Here is a 22,229-nt window from a genome sequence, read left to right as displayed (position 1 = left end):
GGAATGAATGGATGGATGGATAAAAAGTATTTAACAAAATAGTTGTTTTTTGTATGTTTTGTGTGTAGGAATCTTAATTTGTAAGGTATGTTAGTACAGTTGAGAAAATAAATGTACATTCACTGATAATCAGAGAACAAAGTGTTCCACAAAGCCATACTATTTTAAATTCCAAGTATTTTACTTTCGGTTTTAAAAACTAGAGGTCACCTGCAAAAAAATCCTTTAAGATGAAGTCATTATAATGCTTGTCTCATTTTACAGAACTGTTGAATTTCTATCACTTCAAACAGACGAAGGTCACATGTGGATCACTGACTCCCTCCTCTGCTGACAAATTAAATCAGCCATCATATAAATGTTCTGCACACTTATGAGCTCTTTGAAGCCTTCCTGACCAAATTGTTTCTCCTCTGTTGTTTTTTTTTACCCTTTAATTCACATGACCATCTAGGCCAACAAATGTGTTGCGATGGAAACCCCCTCCACAGACTGGAAGGGTTTACCCGAGCACACAGACACATGGAGAGTAGGTCAGCAGAGAGAAATGGTGTCTTTAGCTTCAGCAGGCTCACAGTGCAGAGCGAGCAGCCGTCCAGCAGAGGATCTGTGATCACACAAACCTCCAGGCTGCCTTTCATGTCGCTCCACCAATGAGGCAGCCAGGACTCAGGCCAGGTTTTTTTTAAGTCAGTCTAGTTTGGGGCTGATAAGCGTTTCATAATCATCCAATTTAAATCAGGGGCAGAGCAGCACTTTCTTTTCTTAGCGAGGCAGCTGTGGTGAGAACGATGTCACTACCGTCCAGTACATTTATATGCAAGTTAGGTATCTAGATAATTAAGGGTATGTAGTTTACTGCTACTTTACAATATTTATCCATCGCATTTTAGAGACTTATACAGTCCTTTTAGTCCCTAAGGCTGCAACTAACGATTTCCCTTCATTATCAATTATTCTGCAGGGTTTTTTATTATTAGTATATACGAAATACAAGTCTAAAGTATAGTATCTGAACACTTCTTCCTCAATGTTTTTCACAAAAAAAAGAAAAAAAATTGCACAATTAAAAACAAATTATCAACATTTAATATGAATTACTACACAATTTTTTATTAACATATAAAACAGGTCTGAAAAGGGCACAAACATACATTGTGTATAAAACAAACACACGCTATCTAATCTAAAAGAAATGTGGGAAAAGAGTAAACGTTGGACTGATGAATAATGACAGTATTTGTATATGGAGACATTTATGCACTGGATCTTCATGATAAGATGCAACCAGTAAGTGCAAATATTCAAAGTAAAAGAAAACATGTTTATACAACCATTTATAACAAGAAGGGCAGAAACACTTTATTTAACAGGAGAGTAATTTTCCAAAATTTCCAAAAAAAACTGTTTAATTTGGCTTTAAGTGTAGAAAAAATAAGTATTGCTCTATCTAAACAAAAATAAACGTTGGATTGTCAAAAAAGAAACGAACGTAACCAAACAGTCTTAACTTCAGGCTCCCTTACGACCTTTTTCCTGAGCTTTAACCACTTCTTACGACCTTCCTCAGCAGTTATTGCAAATATAAAATGTGCTTTTTGGGATCACTAATGTCTTTCATGGTCCCTCATAAAACTTGTTTATGTAAGATATTTGGTAAGATAATGTATTTTCCCATCACCATCATAGTGCAAATACAGCAATAAAAGAGTTCTGACGGTTAAAGGACTTCTACTTACAAATGTTTTTTAAGGCACATGAACAGAAATTTACATGCTACATGATTGCAACCTGGGGCATTTTTCATCATTATAACAACACAATTCTCTTCATTATTAATATCAAAATACATGTTCAATTCTAATATTAAACAGCTGAAAAACCCTGTGAACTCCTCTGTCTGAGCTTTGACTCATAGTGCCCTCCAGTGGTCAAAATCGATGAGTTCTTCAGTGAAATCTGGTGCAGCCACAATCAAACGCTTCCTCCTGCTGCCCCTCATCACAGCACACTCATGGCCGTATGAATCTGAATCAAAGTGCACTTTAACAGCGCTAAAAAGTCTGTCCAGCATGGCTAATTAAGGCATCTCTGCAGGGACGCCGGCTCATTAATTAAAAATAAAAACCAAACCTCTGTCCGGAGCTGCACATGTAGTCGGAGTAATTAAAACAGCTAAAGAGATGAGGGGCGGACATTATGCTTCATATCTGCCTCACACTTCCCGGGGGTCCACGTCTTCCAGCGCTGATAACATTATCAAACACCTTTGAACGGCTCCGGATCAGAGTGGAGCTATTTCCCTTTATCAGCCGTGCTTAATAGATATAAATACAATCTGAGTGCGTGAATTAAAGGTCTGGATGGCTGATCCAGGACCAGCAGGGTAGAGGCCTCATACAGGCGGAGTGTGAAGGATTCAAAGTGCTACACAGACGCAGGGGTGTTTGAGGCAGACAGGAAGGATGCCTTTGTTGATTTGGTGGAACTCGACCAGCTGTAGGAGGTCTATGAAGAGCGTCAGGCCGTCGTCCATGGTGAAGTACTTCCTGCCTCCTTCTTCACACTGCAGAGACGAGATAATCACAGTTAAAGGTCAAATATGAAGCAATTTACGCTTAGAAATGCCAATTACTAAACGGATTAGGGTGGTCCTTTCTCGTCTTTCTCTTTTGCCAATTTAAGGCTCTGAACAGATTCCATGTAAAGGAATTAGGACAGTTTTGGCGGGACATTTAAAGCATCTGATGTTCTCTTCATCACCCGCAAGGTGCCAACCGAGTACAACGAAACTGCTAGCTAACATTAGCTTAGGAATCGAGTCTAACGGGTCCAATACAAGGGATCAAAAACCCCAAAGATTTGTGATATACATCTAGGAAATATGTGAATAACATCAGCAGTGGATGAATTCTGAGGGGATCTTTGTTTTATTTTGTTAGTTAGGGTTATCTCTCTTGCTAATGGGAATAAATTGCTAGCTCGCTTACCTGGCAAAATTCAGTTACATTAGATTCAAAGGCCAGATCCATTTAGCATAGATAAGTTTAAGCTAGCATGCTAGCCTTAGCTTGCTTGCTAATGTTATCGCTGGAGAAAAATGGCTAAAAGAGTGAATCTGGTTGGTTTGTTAGCTAGCTTGCCCAGCTAATATCATTTATGGTACTATATTATGTATAATGACAAGCTATGTTTAATTTATCCACCAATACATTATTTTATGCTACAAAAAACTTGATGACTAAAGAGATGCCTGTTAATAATGTTATGCCTCAAATTGGGATGCCAGGATACTACTGCTACAGAGAGCTAGCATTAGCAACAGGATGATGAGTGCAGTTCACTTAACAGACACTGGGTTCAAAGATTTTCTTGAAAGTTTGCACAGTACTTTTTAGCATGTGTGATGAAGATGTGTATTTTTACCGAGTGAATGAGATTGTTTGAGAGAAAACAGAGAACTTACAGGGATTACCAGGTAATGTTTGGTTTTCAGTTTGTAACACAGCGAGAGGACGAAGCACTGTGCATGCTGCTGGCTCTCACGGATCAGGAACATCCTACACACACACACACACACACACACACACACACACACACACACACACACACACTTCAGATATTGCAATTTCAAAACAAACAATTTCAGATGGAAAAATATATTAACACACTTCTGCTTTTATTTTGTTAAAAAATGAACTCAACTTTCTGTATCATCAATAAATTTGAAAAGCCACACGCAGCCTTCAGGCTCCTTCACACTGCGTGATAGACAGTCAACAGACATATTGTGGTTTCATTTCGTGTCACACTGTGAGACACTGATGGTCTGTTACAATCTGTGTCATACTTTTGGATATCAGTTTAGAAGCATCAGATTGAGCGATGACTGTCTGGTGAATCATAGCAGAAAAAATAAAATATGCCAGCAGAGACAGATCATCATCTTGCATAAATCATCTGCAGCCTGGTGCCATTTAAAGCCTTATCTCAAATGATTGGTTTGTTGCTGTTAGTCCCAGTAGCAGCAGTCACGTTGTGTGAATTTGATCATAAATTTCAAAAAACATTTGACGCAGGCTGTTCGGTTGCCAAAGTGGAACAAGTGTCTTGTGGTTTGAATCAATCAGCGTCCTTTAATATAAGGAACTCCTGGCAGCTGCAGTGGTGGTTTAGATGCAATGACAGGACTGTTTGTTCAGAACAACAATTCACCATATTTGCATGGCAGCCATTTTCCTCTTTTGCTACCACAGGGAAGTAAGCTTAAATTATGTTATGTTTTTGTACTGCTGTGTCAATCATACAGGCCTTGAGAATCAGACAAATCTTTCTAATTTCATTGGTTCCCATTTGATCAGCAAACTTCCATATTTCAGGAAAACAACATAATTCATAACCCATGCTTAAGACAACAGCTATCGTTAGCATTCAGCTACTACCTAGCTAACATTAACGTTTGATAGTGTTAGATGATGACAACTGGAAAGGTGTAAATTCCTAGCTAACAGTAATGATAGCTAGCTAATAGTAAAGTTACTGAGGAGTTTGATGAATGCTACCGCTCGCTGTTGACTTAGCTATGGTAGCTTATGTGTCATCAAATAAGTTGTTTAATTTGACATACAGCCAATTTCCCTTCTGGATTTTCACTTTTTATATGCTGATCAGTCAAGAGGTGGTTGAATAATAGCTACAATAACAAAAGCACAACATTTAATATAGATAAGATTAGCCGCAGACGCTATCCAGACGCCTGCGGCTAATCTGGCCATAAACTGGCTAGCTTGGAGTTTGCAAATTAGGTAATATATAATTAGCAGGCTAACCTCAGTTGCTTGCTTGCTAATATTATCGCTACAAAAAAGGTGGATATATAAGTGGTTGAATGATAGCATTAGCTGTTTTGACTTAGCTGTTGGAAGCTAACAGGTCATCAAATAATTTGATTCATTTGAAATATGCCCGGATGTCCCTCTGGATTTTTACACGTTAATTCGGGTTAAATATTTTGTATAAATCTATACATATTGATACAACCGTCACATTTTCTGCCTTGAACAGAAAGAGCACCTAACTTCCTGTATTAATACATAATGTTGGCATTGGATATAGAACATGAAGTCTTCTGATATGGATGTGATACCTGGGGATACTGGGCTGTTGGAACAGTATATAAAGGTTCCTCCACTCACCCGTCCACCAGGCCCTGCTTCTCTATCAGCCTCTGAGCTTCCTTTCTGGACACACCGCCATGAAACCACGGCTGGGACTTGTGGATAGCTAAAAACAGACACATAAGGCAGAAGCATGAGGAACAAAGTGAGCATACAGTGTGATTTTAAAAACAAATACAGAAGCCCTGGATCAGGACCTTGTCTCCCCTCATGCTGACTTACAGGTAGGTCTGGCTCCAGAGTTCAGGTTGGGCAGACTGCACCTCAGGGCTTCTCTCCTCTGCATCAGTGAAGAGAAATGAACACGCCAGGGAAAGGTCACAAAATCAGACATGTGAAGGATTTGTACATCACTGCATCACTGCCTTCAAGAATAGTTCTGATTTATTGCATAAAGCTCATCGCCAAAGCTTTAAACATAATTTGTATTAGAAATAATAAGAAGCTAGTCAGTGTGGTTGAATCTGGATCTTTGATGCCGATCAAAATATCAACACTAAAGGATTTAAAAGACTCTTTTTCATCCCCCCTCCTCACCCTCCAGGCTTGTCCCTCCTCCCTCTCTGCACTCTGGGCCTCCATCGGGTTCTGGATGACCCGTCCGCCCGCCTTCCCTGAGAAGTCCATGGCCACCAGGCTCGCCTCTGACTTTGACTGCACACACACAGTTTAACACACAGCAGGTATAACAGCATGTATAACAGCATGAATGTGAGATGACACCACTAAATGATTTCCCAGAATGCTTTGCATTGCATCATGTCTGATGATCTCACTTTGCCATCTGTGAATTTGGTTCCTTCGAGGCTTCGAGGGGCCGACTTTGATAGCTGGTAGTTACACTGGAGCTGCTTCCCGTACTGAACACACACAAATATAAAACACAAGTTAATTATTATTCCCTGAATTTAATGTTGTACACATAAAACACATAAATTAATCATTCACTGAGTTCACTGTCTGCACTTGGAAAGAACCTTGTAAGGGTTATAAATAATAAATCAGCTGTATTTTCAGGAAAGAAAAATGGTTTTCTGTGTATTAGACAGAGAGGAGAGGATTATTTTATCAACCTTGAATAATCTGAAAGCGGACGTCCAGCACGTTCGAGTCTGTTCGCTCTCAGCACACAGGATCTTCAGGTCCTGAGCACGGACAGGATTTCTGGAAGGCTAAAGAACAAATAATACAAAATGAGGAGGGGACCGTAGCTCGGCCTTGATTTGTATTTTTAACCCCGTAATTATGCGAAATATTAAGTCCATTTGAGAAGTGAGTTCTCTCACTGTTTACTCAAAACTAAAGGATAAGACTAGCGATCATTTTAGACTCTTCTATATTGTCAAAACACAAAATGAAAAGATGAAAAATGATAATGTTTTAGTCCATTTCTAAATACTGGTTTCTACAGAAGCCCTAAGCGGACATGCATCCATACATTTTATTTACTCCGTTTTCCCGCGATAACAAGTAATTTTCTCAACTTATTTATTTATTTTTGATTCACATGCAGCACCATAACATCAGATGATCAGAACTCGTATCTCCAGAGTTGCAAAAGCACAAAACAAACATAGAAACAGGCTGCTCTGTGATATCACAGTGACCAGCCTGTTGGTTTGTTTTTCTACATCGCCAGAAAATTATCCTGTAATCACGAGAAAACCAGCTTTGTTATCCCGAGATAACGAGATAAATAAATAGAGATCTCGAGAAACAACTGAAATGAACTTGTTATCACAGAAAAATCAGCTCTGCTATCTCGAGATAAATAAGTCGAGAGTTCAAGAAAATAACTGAAATAAACTCGTTATCACGGGAAAACAGACAAATAAAATGTATGGATGCCTGTCTGCTTCGGGCTTCCATAGTTCCTATTGGGTCCATAAAAAACAGCTGCTCATAGTAGTTTTTTCACACAAACAGAAATGAATTGTGTATTTGTTCAGCTGATTCTCAACGTTGCATTGATCATAATTTGTTGCCCAAAATGGTGAAAGAACAAAGAATGGATGCAGCTTAAACATTGGTCACTTTAAGACGGTGAAAGATTCAGTTTTTGACGTGTTCACAAGATTTTAGACTTAAATTACTTGTTCTGTTGTTATTTACTACAGACACATGTCAGGTGTTATATATGATCAATTCTCTGAGTTTATCATCACACAAAGGAACTAAAATGAAACAAATTGGAACTGGATGCTTTCAGGACAGCATTACAATTGTTAGCTCGACGGTGACATAAGCTAACTATGCAGAGAATTACAGGTTTGTTTGATTCCCCGTTTGTTCCCTCCAGTTATATAAAGTCTCTGAGTCTATCAATCACTGTGAAAGGTGCAGAACACGGAGTCACATCAGAGGAATAAAACTTTCTGCTGCTGACGTAAGAACAACATCGACTCCTCGATCACAGGAATGACATGAATGCTGAATGGCGGCTGGGGGGGGTTCAGACGTAGACCCTCAGGTCAAACTGTTCTCTGACTGTTCCCTCCAATATGTTCTGTTTGACGTGTGTCTGCATCATCAGGACTGTGTGAGGGGAAGCCTGGAGGGAGACGTTACCTTTATACAGAAGGTGAAGTCTGTGGGCGCTCCGTAAAGTTTACGACCGTTCACCACCGTGTACACGTTCAACTCGTCCAGATCGGCCACGTACTGCAGGTGCCGGGGCTCCTGTGCAAAGATTTGTCATGTTCATTTAAAGTCTGGTCTCTTGTTTGGTTCTGTTTAATAATGTAGTTCTATCAGATTGTAACTGTAAAAGTATTACAGACCTTAGAGGATCCTTTGGTGGAGCAGTAGAGTCCGGAGCGTCGGAGGAAGAAGTAGACCTTCTTCCAGGCTTTCCGGCTCGGTTCTTTTACGTGCAGGAAGCCCTGAATCTCTGGACACGTTCCAGACTTCAGCAGGTTCTGAGGAACACATGAGGAGCATTCATTTAAGCTTGCAAAATAATTCTGGAATATTGAATTATAAAAAGGTTTAAACGCAGAATTAGTTTAAAGATTGTTTAATGTGGATCGACTGTGGATCATAATCAGCAGCTCATCTCATTTTCTTCTGATTTTTCCTCCTTATTTTCTATATAAAGATGATTTCTAATCACTTTTAGGTTTATCTACACCTCAGTTTTAGTTAATAGAAATTTTTTATATGGACAAATCAATTGGCATGGAACAGATTGAAACCATTTTGTGCTCAAACACTTTAGAGGACTGATCAATTAGTCCGTCATAAGACAATTAATCGTTAAAATGTTGTGTTATCGAATCGTTTACAAACAGAATATTCTCTGTTTACAAGAATTTTCTAACTTTATAGACCAAACTATGTTCCAGGTAAGATTCACTGTCAGATCCTGTTACACATCTTTAAACCACTTTCACACCTTTGCATTTTCAGCCATCTCGTTTCTCTTTTACTCTGAATCAATGATCCGATGAAGAAACATCTCATGCTCCTGGTATGTTAATGAATCAGTGCGACTGAGGCTGCAGATTTTACCTGAATGAGCTCCGATGACGTCATCCCTTTGCTGACATCAGCGCTGTCGGAGATCATGGACTCTGGGAAGAAGAGCTGAAACAGGAAGAGGAACGTTAAATGGCTTTTCCCCCACTTCTTACACTACATTACATTCACCCATTCACACACACACATTCACACACACATTCACTCACTGATGGCAGAGGCTATGCAAAGTGCCAATCTCCAATTAGGATGTAACATTTCACGAGCACATGCACCGATGGCTATTCCTTTGTGAGCAATTAGGGGTTCAGACTCTTCCACGTGTATGCTGCTCTAGCAGGGGAGCGAAACCACCAACCTTTCGACTGAGCCTCTGGACCGACTCTAACGCTGAGCTACAGCCGCCCGAGGAGCGCGAAGGGTGATCATTAAAATCCTGCTAGGAAGGAAAACGCTCAACTACCAGAAAAAGCTGCTTCTGCTTTGCACCGTGATTATCTTGAATATGCAGATGAACTCGGCCCTGCAGACTTCCCGTTGTATTCGAGGTGACATGAAACAAAGCCTCAGTCACGCAAAGTTAAGCACGTGTGTACGAAAGCAACAGGTGTCTCATTTCCAGCACATTATGTGTACTGTGTGTGTGCATGTGTGTGTGTGGAGCTGGACCTCTGTTGTTCTGCTGTCCGTTAATATTTTCGCTAATGCACTTTAATTTCCTTTGTTGCATTGGGGGCAAATTTATTCTGCACTGTATTCTGCACTCTAACTGCGTTTTTATTTAATCTCCTTTTACCAGCGTATTTTTATTGCATCTCTTATTATTATTGTTCTTTAATTTCATTCTACTGCTCTGCTCTCTGCCGACGTAATGCCCTTTGAATTGTGCTTTATAAATAATGCTGCTTTGCCATATTGTCGTGGGTTTTTTCTGTACAGACTGAGAAAACTATTTTCCTTTATTCAATAGAGAATAAAGAACAAACATTCTCCTGCTCCAGCCTCTAAAACATGTAAATACATATTTTCTCTGTCTGATATCATGCAGACTAAATATCTTTGGGTTCTGGACTGTGGGTCAAACAACAAGACATTTTAAGACACCACTGTGACCCCTGGGAAGCTGCAACGGGCCTTTATTTTTACTAACACTTAGCTGCAGCACTTTGTTATCCTGTTTGCACGAGGCAGCTGCATGCATCGCTCACTTGAGACGTGATAGAAGTCTCATTTTTATATGTATAATAGAAATAAATAAATCCACAATCACATTCACCTCAGAGCCGTCTGGAGGCACTGTGTTCACACTGCACACATAACACCAGTGGGAGTTCATCAGAAGCAGTTCTCACAGTGAACTGTCCCCTTTGTTTAAAGCACAGGTGACACAATAATCTGAAGTAATGAAACACCTGAGGCGCAAAGTCAGAGCGTCTGCACCAGCACGCAACCTGTCAATCACTCAGGATCGCAGCCCCGCATGACGTCAGGCTGTCAACGTCTGCTGTACCGACATGTTCAATAAATCCTGTCTCTGCTCCAGGTGTTGGGTTACGTAAAGGAGACGACTCTGTTTTCTGTCTGCACACTTTGACTTGTTGCTTCGTACCATCGGTTTCCTGAAGAACTCGTACTTGGCGTAGTTTTTGCAGAAAACGAGCCGCGTGTCGCCTTTCAGGGACCAGGTGACCTGAACCTCCAGCACGACCTCGTGGTCCTCCAGACACCTCTCTGCAGAGAGAAGAACACGTCCTTGAAACATCCGTTTATCCTTCATAATATTTAGACATGGTTAGAGTGTTACCGAGGCCGAGGATGGGCTGCAGCTCGAGCAGAGCCCAGTTCTCCTGGTCGCTGCAGTGAGCCTTCTGCACCAGCAGGTGACACACCTCTCTGGCTGTCGCTCCGGGGGAAACCCACACTGACCTGCTGTGGCTGTCCTCTCCGTACACCTTTATCAGCTGAGAGCACACGTGGAAACATTCACAACCTTTAGTTAAGTTTGTGTAGAAGGACGCAAAACTGCAGAAGCATCACAAATAAAAGTCCTCGGCTTCGGTTTAGCTCAGCTGCCCCAAAGAGGGAGGCAAAGTCCTCGCTGCACCGGCCGCTGGTTTGACTCTTTGCTGCATGACGTCCCCACTCTCTCCTCCACACACTTCCTGTCTTAAGCTGCCCTATCAATAAACGGCCAAAAACATCATCAAAAGAAGCTAATAAGGTCCTCTATTCAAGAGTTTACTTACATTTAATTGTGATAACAGTGGGCGATATGACATATGACAGTATCCATTGTCCAAAGGGAAGCGACCACGACATGCTTTTGTTATTGGGGTTTTTGTGTTTGTGTGTGTGAGGGGGGGGTCTACTTTCTTTGTCTTTTGGGCTGACGGTGTGCAACAACACGTGAGTCAGGAGTTCAGAGCGACGCTTAACCCAATTGCAGCTTTGAAGTCATCATGTTCAATGTTATGATGCTTCATATTAGATAACTGTTAGTGACTAATATTAGCGACGGAAAATAGCATCGTCACTTGGCCCAACCCTGATTGACAACAGTCTTTACTGTCTAATTAAAATATTTCTGGTGCGATCCCGACACTTCCTCCTGCTGCTTTAAAACATGCAAACCACTAAGACATTAACAGCTACGACACTTCTGTGACACTTCTTTCATTTCAACAGTAAATATTTTATGAATTGGCCTAAAAAAGTTGGACAAAACAGGAAAAATCTGACTATTTTCAATACACAGAATAATTTTCAGAGCTTGTTTTGCAATAAATCAACACTTAAGACAAGAAGGTAAAATGTGAGTCCAAGAACCTGTCAGCTGCTGCAGTGGCAGACTCTGTCATTCTGCATGAAAAGGCCTCGACACTGACAGACACGGCTGTTAAAACTCCTCTCACTTCAAGGCAGACACGAGGACGAATCATGCGTCTTCTTAATCTTGTCTGTGTCTTAATTTTCTCCTTCACGGTGAGCAGGGATTAATGTTCTTACAACACAGGCTTCATGTCTTATTCTGCACGTCAGGAGCGGTCATAGAAAAACACCTTCTCCTCTTTTCTACATCGTGCTGGTGGTTTCTGTATCTGCTCAGAGAAACAGATGAGATTAGAAAGGCAGCGATGCGTGCCGTGTTCTGTCTGTGTCCCTGTTTTTGCTGCCGTGCTCTCGGGTTATTCAGCGGTCAGGACGTTTCTCGGAGCGTGCTGCTGTCTGACACGGTGTCTGGATCCAGTAGCACGTCTCGCAGCAAAAGACAACAAACCTGCCCGACCAGAAACCTGCGTCTGTCAATCAAAAAGGCCTGACTGGTTGGACGAGTGCCGGCGTCAGTCAGGACAAATAATGACTAAGTATCAACCCGGGGGAGGAACATTCTTTCAGAAACCTCGAGGTTCAATATCCGGTCCTGGAGAGGCGGAGGGAAGTATGCTGCTCTACACTCGGAGCCAATCCAGCTTCTGTGCTCCAGATATAAAACTAACATTGTGAGACAACAGTGGAGCTTAGCTCAGGAATTTAAAAACATGCACAAGTCAAACACACTACAGCTGCATGTTGTGCACCGAGTCTTAGAACAAAAGGACACTTCGCACATGAGACAGCTGCACAGGAGCAGGAGGAACAACACTCCTCTTAACTTGCATTCATATATTAAGTTTGCAGGATGGAGAATATAAGTCTTTAGCAACTGTGCATGTATCCTTAAAAATAGTGGATACAGAAAGTAATCTAGTGTTGCAGCACTAGTTGGTCGGATCAAGGTCAAGTCTGATCACACTGCACACAAGAGATAATAAAAACAGATGTTTTTAACGTGCATGGAGGAACTTCACACTGTCACAGCCGAGACAGCACATCTAACACTGAACATAAAAACATTCACTCATTAAAACGGCACCTACAAATACGTTTCTGAAACAAACTCAAACTTATAAATGAGACAATAAAAGATAGCTAAGAAATACAATAACTATATACAGTCCATACATTTGTATACACACACACATGGATGTATATATAAAAGCATATGCAACTGTTCCTGTACACGAGTGCACATTGTTTTTGTAACTGCTCATTAGGAAGTCTGACGGCAGCTCAGAGAGAGGACTTCTGCGCCTCGCTGGAATCAGCCTGAGGAACACATTTAGTATTCCAGCATGAAGTCTGAAAACAAACTCAGGCTGAGAGATTTCAAAAGCAGATGGACATGTTTTTAGCAACATGGTGTGAGGAGTATTTTAAAGCTAACGACGGAGAGTAAAAAACAAAGGAAGCTTCAGCTGGGAAATAAATCCATTCCATCTTTTAATAAGTTTGTGATCAAATGTTTCATTTTCAATCATTCAGGCCAAATCAAACATGACTACCTCCACAGACATGCATCGCTTTTGTTCCTCCTGTATTCAAGTCTCCACACCCCCCACCCTCCTAGATAGACTTGAGTCGGGCTGCACGGTGGTGCAGTGGTTAGCGCTGTCACCTCACAGCGAGAAGGTTCGAATCCCTGTTTGGATGTAGTGGGCCTTTCTGTGTGGAGTCTGCATGTTCTCCCCGTGCATGTGTGGGTTCCCTCCGGGTACTCCGGCTTCCTCCCACAGTCCACACACATGCTGGTTCATTGGTGACTCTAAAATTGGTGTGAGTGTCAAAGGTCGTCTGTCTCGATGTGTCAGCCCTGTGACTGACTGGAGATCAGTCCAGGTGTAACCCCGCCTCTCCCCCAATGACAGCTGCGATAGGCTCCAGCCCCCCCGAGTCCCGGAACAGGACAAGCGGATATAAGTCTGCACCAACTAAAAGCATCTCAAACAGAAGCACGCAGCCAACTGGCACTGCAAGTTGCACAAGACAGCAGCAGTCACTATAGACCCGCTAACTAGCAGGTAACATAAGTGTCATGAGATTGTTTAAAGCCATCGGACGTTGTGTGTTTTCATCCAGCCACGTCTAGCTGTTAAAAAGACAGAAACGAGCAATATGAAAACAGAACTCTCCTGCAGACGTGTTTTTCTGGCCGTGTTTGAGAGTCAAAATAAGTTCACTCTGACGTGGAAGCACATCAGCTCTCCTGTCAGTCACAGTCACAAGCCTCCTCTACCTGCTCCATTCAAGAACAAGCTCAGACACATCTGAAGGATCCACTGTGTAATCCCACCCGTCAGACCCGGCAGATCGGGCAGGTGTGAGGGGATTAACGCAGCAGAAGTGATTTACACAAACAAATACTTCTCCGAGGATGAGGCTGGAGTGATTCTGTGTTTTAATTTCAGCAAATAAATCCCTTTAAAAGACCAAAAACAACATTTTTTTTTGCCCGCCCACGTGTGTCTCTCACGCCAAAGCCTGCTGGTTCCTACTGAGGAGGTTTCATCTTTAAGAACAGTCGACAAATAATTTAAAGTTTAAAAAAGGTTCAGTGATTTCAACAGCTGCTTACTTTAGTTCTACATTCTCTCACAGGAAAAGATTGAGCATGCATCAGCGGCGGATCAAAACACATTATTACAAAGAAAACAATTATTAGTAGGAATGATTAATTGTTTAATAGGATTTCTTGACGTGGAGTCAGAGCTTCACTTCTTGGCATCTTATTCACTCACAGACACGTGTTCACTGCCTCCAGTTTACACTTTTTATAAATGTCTTTAATGTGAAAATAAACTGAAAAAGTGGAATTAAATGAATCACAATGTGGTAATGACTTAAAGATGACATGATGACAGGTCCGTTTGGTTTATAGAATAAACAAACTAATCAAACCTTAGAGACAAATCTTACAGCTCCAAGAAACACAGAAACCACACGTCTAAATGTGTCCAAACTGCAGTCTGAATATTTATCGAAGGTTCATACGGAAACTAGTCTGAAAGGATTCTCACTGAAGAGGCTCTGGACTTACACGTTTGTCGCTCAAAGGTGGAGGAAGTGAACTGATGAGCACGGGAGACTTGGACGGGCTGCACAGCTCTGGAAACGGGTTTGGTATGGAGGAAGGAAGCGAGCAGGAGAACGACTCGGCACGTTTCACCCTGAAAGAGTCAACAAAAAAACAAAAACAACAACAATCTATATCATCATACATTTCATTTATAATCACGCATAATTAAAAGATAAGCAGATATTCTGTTTACTCTTTCATTGTTTGAAATTCACACTGTTGTACTAGTTGACATGCTCCACCGTTACCAGGAACACACACAGTGTAGTTTATTTGTTTAGCCTACATACGCCGTAATAATCACTGAACATATTCCCCCACAACGACAGTAGTTCCTTCTACTCACGCCGCACTGCTTCAGATTTACAGAACATTGAACTTGTATGCGTTTACTGAGGTTGCTGGTGTTACCCTCTTTGGATGCAGCTACCTTTTTATATAAATTGCACGAAGATGCACCAGAGTTAAGTTAGGCAAAATGAGCCCAAAGTATCGAACACTTGGCTCTGTCTGCTGAATAGACCCAGTAGACTTTCTTCAGCAGGAGGCCACAACAAGGCGACGACACTGACGTTGGTGGCTTCGTCATCTCTAGGACGGACGCCAGCTTTGTTAGGATGAAACGAGCGAATAAAAACGACATTAAATAAGACGTAACGTTAACTTTAACTACCGATAGGAGCACCGTTGCCCGTGAGCCCATCATAATTTCGGTACTGAAAAATACCAGCTCTCGATACCCGTCCCAAGTTGGTATGCAAAACAGTGTGCAAAGTTGTTGAATGTGCAAAAATGAACCATGTGTAACGTTGTTTTGTTAGAAGACGGAGTGCATTTTAAATGACACGGAGACCATCAGGATGAAGATGAAGAGTCAGATGAAGACTTCCTGTTTCTGTCCTCGTGACGGCCAAGCTTTAAGCACAGGTGTGTTGGGTATTTGATCTCTAAATAGGCAGCAACAACTCTTGACACTGCCGTCCTCATACAGGGTTAAATTTAGTTTAATTAGGAAGTAAGCCATCCTTGATTTTAATAACACGTTATATTTTACACGATTAAACTTTGTCTTTAGGGCAGAGGAAACACAGGTAGCAGGTTTAAATAAAGAGACAAAGAACATGAAACAAAACCACATCTGTAGCCAGCGTCTGTGTGTGTGTGTGTGTGTGTGTGTGTGTGTGTGTGTGTGTGTGTGTGTGTGCGTGTGTGTGTGTGTGCGTGGTGTCTGAACACACACTCTTGCCCTCTCTACAATCACTGTTTTATGACTTTGTCTTTAAGGTGGGGAGTGTCTGCCACAACAGAAACCTGTCACCACTTTACACATCCCATGACTCACAGCCACACATTGAGTCAATACGACCTCCTCCTTCAGAAGTCTGTTGACTCACGCAGAGTGAGTAATGTGTGTGCGTAATGGTCGTACCTGTTTGAGGTGATGAGGATGGGCTGGGAGCGGCGGACGGACGAGGAGTCGGCTACCAGGGGAGCTAGAGTCAGGGTGGAGCTCCCCAGCAACGTCTCCCCTCTCCCAGACTTCTCCGTCCTCTCTGAGCCCTCGAATACTTCCGTCCAGGGACCGGCCACCTCCATCATGATACCTGAGCGGGGAAAAAAAGGGGTCAGAGGTCAGATTCTGAGTCTCACCAGGCTGCTGCTGTGCTCAGGTTACAGCTGACGAGTCGTGATGTAGAAACACTGCAGCTCTCTAGTGAAAACCACATGCAAACTATGATCGACCTTTATTTAAACAGGGGAGTGTAGGAGTGCCCTGATCACAGGACAAGAAGTACTCGCATGTAAAACACAACATACCAGCCAGATTTTAAATACATAAACAGAGAAGGTTGAAAAATCAACGTTTCAATGATTCAAGTGTTTTAAGTCTAGAGGTTTTCAGTGTAGTTGGTACAAAGTGGCTTAAAGCTGATTTCCTGAAAAACACAAAGCAAAATGTGAGAAAACAAACTTATTATTCAAAACATGTAAAATAAGCTCCAAACAAAACCACGTCCACGTCCTCAACTTTCAGAAAGTGTGTCTCAGTCGAGGAGTTTGGTTGTTTTTTAGTCTTTGTTTCTATCACTGTATTTTACAGGGAAATCTCATAATGAGAACATTTTTCAAAATAAGCCACAGACTGTATAAAAAGATGGCCGACATGACAGCTCCCTAAAAGTGAAGCCAAACCCTCTCTATCGCCCCCTGCTGACTGGCTGCAGTATAGCTCATAAAGCCCGCCTCCTCCATGTTAACAGATGGGACATGAGTCAAACTATAAAATCAAAAAACACATCAAATACATTTTTCTCAAACATGGTTTCTGTCATTATAGTTAGTTCTTATCATGCTGATTTATGTCCAAGTGTTCATTTTTCGGACAAGTTTACTTTTAATTAGTTATCTGATGCTGTAAAAAGGGGGCGTGGCCTCATGATTGACAGCTCTGTGGACAAATGGGGCTCCTGCAGCGTTCTGTTCCCGAGTAGCAGAGTAGAGGAGGAACGGCGAGAGGAGACGTAACTAACACTAACACCACAGTCATTGAACTTTCCATCAGCGTGAATATCTGCTTCAGACCGACACAAGAAGCTGTTCTGCTGCAGACTGAGCCCACCTGAGGGCTCCAACACGCCAAGGACACCTGAGGGCTCCAACACGCCAAGGACACAAGGTGAAGGTGTGTTTTTGGGAGAGGAAGGGGCGGGACGGCAGCCAGCCGATCTCTACTGCACAAACTCCAGGGGGATTATGGCTGTAACTTTTCTACGAGAGGAGGTGGAGACGCGTTAACCATCTAAGCTAAGAGTTATAGCATGCTAACATCTGCAAATGAGCAGATGACCATTGATTGATTGTAATTTAATGTTGCACAGTCTTGAACATGTGGCGAACAGAACAACAAATGCTAGCATTGCTTAATATCCTACACATCTGTTTGTTCCAGCATCTCAGTCGGCATTAACTTAACAAAATGAGTTCATTCACTCTCATCTCTTTGGACTAGTCACTCAAATTAAGCATTTAGGAGACTTTAGTGGTTTGGCTCAAATTTAGAGACTGCAGTAACCCTTTTTTTTTTATTATCTACTAAATGGATGTGGGGTATTTTTATTCAGTGTCACAAGGTTTATACAGTCAGTGCAATGAATTACATATCATTTAATTTATGTACATTTGCATGTAATGCACAGAGAAATGATACTGCCTACACTACAGTGCTTTCAACCGTCAGTGTTGTTTGAAATGTTTTGTGGCAGACGAGTGTTAGAATTGGAGGGAATACATCTTAGATTCAGACAACACACACACACACACACACACACAGCAGCAGGTGTTGACGTGAAGTGTGTGTTGAAATTCAGGTTTGTATATTCCCCTGGCTCTGAGCCATGAAAAATCTATTTTGAGTGAGGAAAGTATGACTAAAGCGTGTTGTTTTCTTGTAGCGTTGTGTGTGAATGTGGTTAACGTGATGTAGTTATTCAATCATGAAAGAAACGGCTGCTGTCACGAACGCGCGGCGCTGCCTGTTTGTTTTGGCTCAGCTAGCTCCAATAAAAAAAAAACCTGCTTCAGACAGTCACCTGCAGAGAGAAAAACATCATCACAACTGAAAGTGTCAGACCGAAACTTATTGTTGGACATGTCAGAGGAAAAACAAACTGACTGTTTTGTCTCATGTGCACAAAGAGGAACGTTACAGCTGCAGGAAATTATGTTTTTCTACCAAACAAGCGTTTAGTCCAAAATTCTCCAGAAATCTCTACTGAACTGAAAAGAAGAAATATTCTATCGATTACTGTCATTTTTGTTTTGACTCCCTGCTAAGCCAATATGTTCTGAAATAAAATGCTAACCAAGTGTAAGATTTAGCGTATTAGCTTTTAAATAACAAGCTAACCAAGTGTAAGATTTAGCATATTAGGTTTTAAATAACAAGCTAACCAAGTGTAAGATTTAGCGTATTAGCTTTTAAATAACAAGCTAAGCAAGTACAAGATTTAGCATATTAGCTTTTAAATAAAAAGCTAGCCAAGTGTAAGATTTAGCATATTAGCTTTTAAATAACAAGCTAACCAAGTACAAGATTTAGCATATTAGGTTTTAAATAACAAGCTAACCAAGTACAAGATATAACATATTAGCTTTTAAATAACAAGCTAAGCAAGTACAAGATTTAGCATATTAGCTTTTAAATAAAAAGCTAGCCAAGTGTAAGATTTAGCATATTAGCTTTTAAATAACAAGCTAACCAAGTACAAGATTTAGCATATTAGGTTTTAAATAACAAGCTAACCAAGTACAAGATATAACATATTAGCTTTTAAATAACAAGCTAAGCAAGTACAAGATTTAGCATATTTGCTTTTAAATAAAAAGCTAGCCAAGTGTAAGATTTAGCATATTAGCTTTTAAATAACAAGCTAACCAAGTACAAGATTTAGCGTATTAGCTTTTAAATAAAAAGCTAGCCAAGTGTAAGATTTTGCGTATAAGCTTTTAAATAACAAGCTAACCAATTGTAAGATTCAGCGTATTAGCTTTTAAATAACAAGCTAACCAAGTACAAGATTGAACATATTAGCTTTTATATAACAAGCTAACCAAGTACAAAATTTAGCATATTAGCTTTTAAATAACAAGCTAACCAAGTACAAGATTTAGCATATTAGCTTTTAAATAACAAGCTAACCAAGTACAAGATTGAACATATTAGCTTTTATATAACAAGCTAACCAAGTACAAGATTTAGCATATTAGCGCTGCAAAAATGATAACTTTTGATTCCGATTAACTGCTTAGTAACTGAGTTGCCAAAATACAAGATTAAAAGCTCCAAAGCTACGCTGTGAGGCTGCATGTTGGCTAATGCTAATGTAAGCATGCTAATATGCTCACAATAACAATGCTAACAGGCTGATGTTTATGAGGTATACTATCATGTGGTTATTCATCCTCCATATGTTTGTTTAGCAGATTGACTGAATACCAAAGACTGTATAAAAAGATGGCCGACATGACAGCTCCCCAAAAGTGAAGCCAAACCCTCTCTATCTCCCCCTGCTGACTGGCTGCAGTATAGCTCATAAAGCCCGCCTCCTCCATGTTAACAGATGGGACATGAGTCAAACCATAAAATCAAAATACACGTCAAATACATTTTTCTCAAACATGGTTTCTGTCATTATAGTTAGTTCTTATCATGCTGATTTATGTCCAAGTGTTTATTGTCTGAAGTTTTCTTTTAGTAAGTTATTTGATGCTATAAAAAGGGGGCGTGGCCTCATGATTGACAGCTCTTTTGACATATCAGGCTCCTGCAGCATTCTGTTCCAGAGTAGCAGGGTATTTTTTCTCAGGTTCTGCAGGTAACTGACTAAATTATCTGACTTATTCTGTATCTGCAATTTTGGGCTTTTGATTGAGGAAATTTTCATTCTTGGGATTTATTTGAGTTTTGTCTGTTGAATGAAGAATATTCTTAATAAAAAAAACATGATTTTCATTTTAACCAGATCACCCAGCCCTGGTTCAGAGTCATTCTCATGCTTCTTCCTAACACAGTTTCCAGGAGACAGGTTTGTTGTCTTATTATTACCATGCAGATCAGGCAGCGTGAGCAGAACAGGAGGCAGCCTGCAGGTTCAGAAACAGAGACGCTGCTTTGATCAGGCAGAGGGCCGTCTGCCAGAGACAATCTGAATATGTCTTTATTCTCCACACACACAGCAGCTGGTCGACTGGATAGCTTTACCTTTTTCAAACACAAAGCATTTGCATGCTGTAGTTAGTGGTTAAGAATCTCTCCTCAGCAGCTGTGGATCCAATTTAAAGGTGTGTTAACAGGTGTACACGTGTATAAAGGAGAGAAGAGTTGCTATGAGACAAACATAAGTGCACCTGAGAACAACTCAGCAAAAAACAACCTGCAACTTTACAAGCTTATGGCTGACAAGACAATAATAAAAACATTTCCTATACTGCAGCCATATATTTCAAGGCTTTGTAGAGGCAACAGCCTAAAGAGTAAAAAGAGTAAGTGTCTGTTTTGTCTGACAAACATTCAAAAACAAGAAGATATTGACTTTTGTGTCACATTAGACAAATAAAAGTAGCAAATTCTCACTTTCTAGGATCAGATGTTGATGAAAATCGACTCTTTTGCTTTATCAGAAGATTAAAATGATAAATAAATTATCAAAGTTGTAGAAAATACATCTTCTTTAGACTAATCCATAAATCAACCAATTGTTTCAGCACCTTATCTGCCCGATTTCTACTAAAACAAAGAGCTGTAAAGTAATAAACTTTTTTATAACACATCAGTAAGAAGTAGGTCAATAATAAGGTTCCTTGTGTATATGGGCCACCTGAGACATAATATAACTCGTGCTGAAGAAAAAAAAGTTGTTATCAGACTACCAACACGTCACCGAGTGATCACAGAGTGATAAACACTGACCCTGTGTGCAGTTTGCCCTCCTGACAGCGCCCTATTGTGAAGGAATACAATCTCACAAGTCCACCTTACACCCTTACAGGTCATGTTAAGAAAAATCAAATGACTGTTATTCCTCTGACACATGTTGTCTCTTGTATCAGTTAACAAAATGTAGTGATGGACAGCTGTACAAACTAAGTAATGGTAGTTTTCAAAGGCTTAAATCTAAGCTAATCTAAACACAGGTGTAGGCATAGCACCAAACCTCGTCCCGAAACATGAAGAAATAGTTCAAATGTATGAATGAATGCATGAAAGCTCGGTCGACTTGAACACACTTACACGAAGTTAACACGAAAGACAAAAAAACATTCGGCTAATTTCGGCTATCTCTATCTCTTCATACGAGTTTTAATTTCGCGGTGAAAAAAGCCTGCACCTGTTTAGACTAGCATGTTAGCATCTCACAAAATGACAACCTACCTGTAAACTTTGTGTTGTGAGTCGGCAGGTTTCAGCTGTCAGCCATCGCGTTAATCCTAAATGTGATGCTAAGCTTTGTATTATTGCAAACATAACAGGATGCTGTGTCACTAGAAAGCGCTAACTGAGTTATCTGTGTGGAGCGAGGAGGGAGGGCGGAGTCAGCCCGTCAGGTGTGCACTGTGGACCCGCCCCCTGCCGCTCTGGGGCTACTGGTTTGTAGGTTTAAAAAAAAGTGTAATGGGATTAAATGAGTTTGGATACCTCCGGGGTTTATTTGTACTTCTTGTGTACTTTTCTTTTAAAGAATTAGACCATAAATGACAAAATGAATGTTTTCAAGCATTGAACTCAAGAACACTTTTGAGCTACTTGTACTTTACTTGAGTATTTTAATGTTATGCTACTTTAATCTTTTACTTTATTACAATTCAGAGTCAAATATTGTACTTTTTAGTCCACTGCAGTAGTTTAACAGCTTTAGTTACTTTGCAAATTTAGATTTTTAATACAAAATATAAAGCAACTTATGAATATTGGTGTATTATTAAAGGTTAAGCGTCCCAGATTTGTTATTCAATTTGTACCTTATGCAACATTACAATAAGGCACACCTGAAGGCATCATCTTATTATAATGAGACAATATATAATATATATTAAATATACTGTAGGTATAGTTTAATGTTAGT

The 22,229-nt window shown here is 40.6% G+C and overlaps 1 protein-coding gene across 1 annotated transcript; it reads right to left on the bottom strand.

The window, feature by feature from the left end:
* Positions 1–1,066: 1,066 nt before the first annotated feature.
* On the bottom strand, positions 1,067–21,620 carry grb7 (growth factor receptor bound protein 7). The gene is made up of 15 exons (XM_069664308.1): positions 21,539–21,620; positions 16,037–16,211; positions 14,569–14,698; positions 10,459–10,615; positions 10,264–10,385; positions 8,688–8,762; positions 7,958–8,095; positions 7,746–7,856; positions 6,251–6,349; positions 5,954–6,037; positions 5,715–5,831; positions 5,400–5,457; positions 5,196–5,283; positions 3,467–3,560; positions 1,067–2,566 (listed from the first exon to the last, which is right to left on the bottom strand). The coding sequence occupies exons 2-15, from the start codon at positions 16,204–16,206 to the stop codon at positions 2,420–2,422; spliced, it is 1,590 nt and encodes a 529-aa protein (XP_069520409.1). The 5' UTR covers positions 16,207–16,211; positions 21,539–21,620; the 3' UTR covers positions 1,067–2,419.
* Between the last annotated feature and the right edge of the window lie 609 nt (positions 21,621–22,229).

Source organism: Semicossyphus pulcher, unplaced genomic scaffold, assembly GCF_022749685.1.
Source record: "Semicossyphus pulcher isolate SPU_LCO1_2020_fin unplaced genomic scaffold, fSemPul1.0.p SCAF_16, whole genome shotgun sequence".
Classification (NCBI taxonomy): domain Eukaryota; kingdom Metazoa; phylum Chordata; class Actinopteri; order Labriformes; family Labridae; genus Semicossyphus; species Semicossyphus pulcher.
The sequence above is the reverse complement of the archived record's forward strand: the minus strand, read 5'-3'. Positions and strand labels throughout refer to the sequence as shown.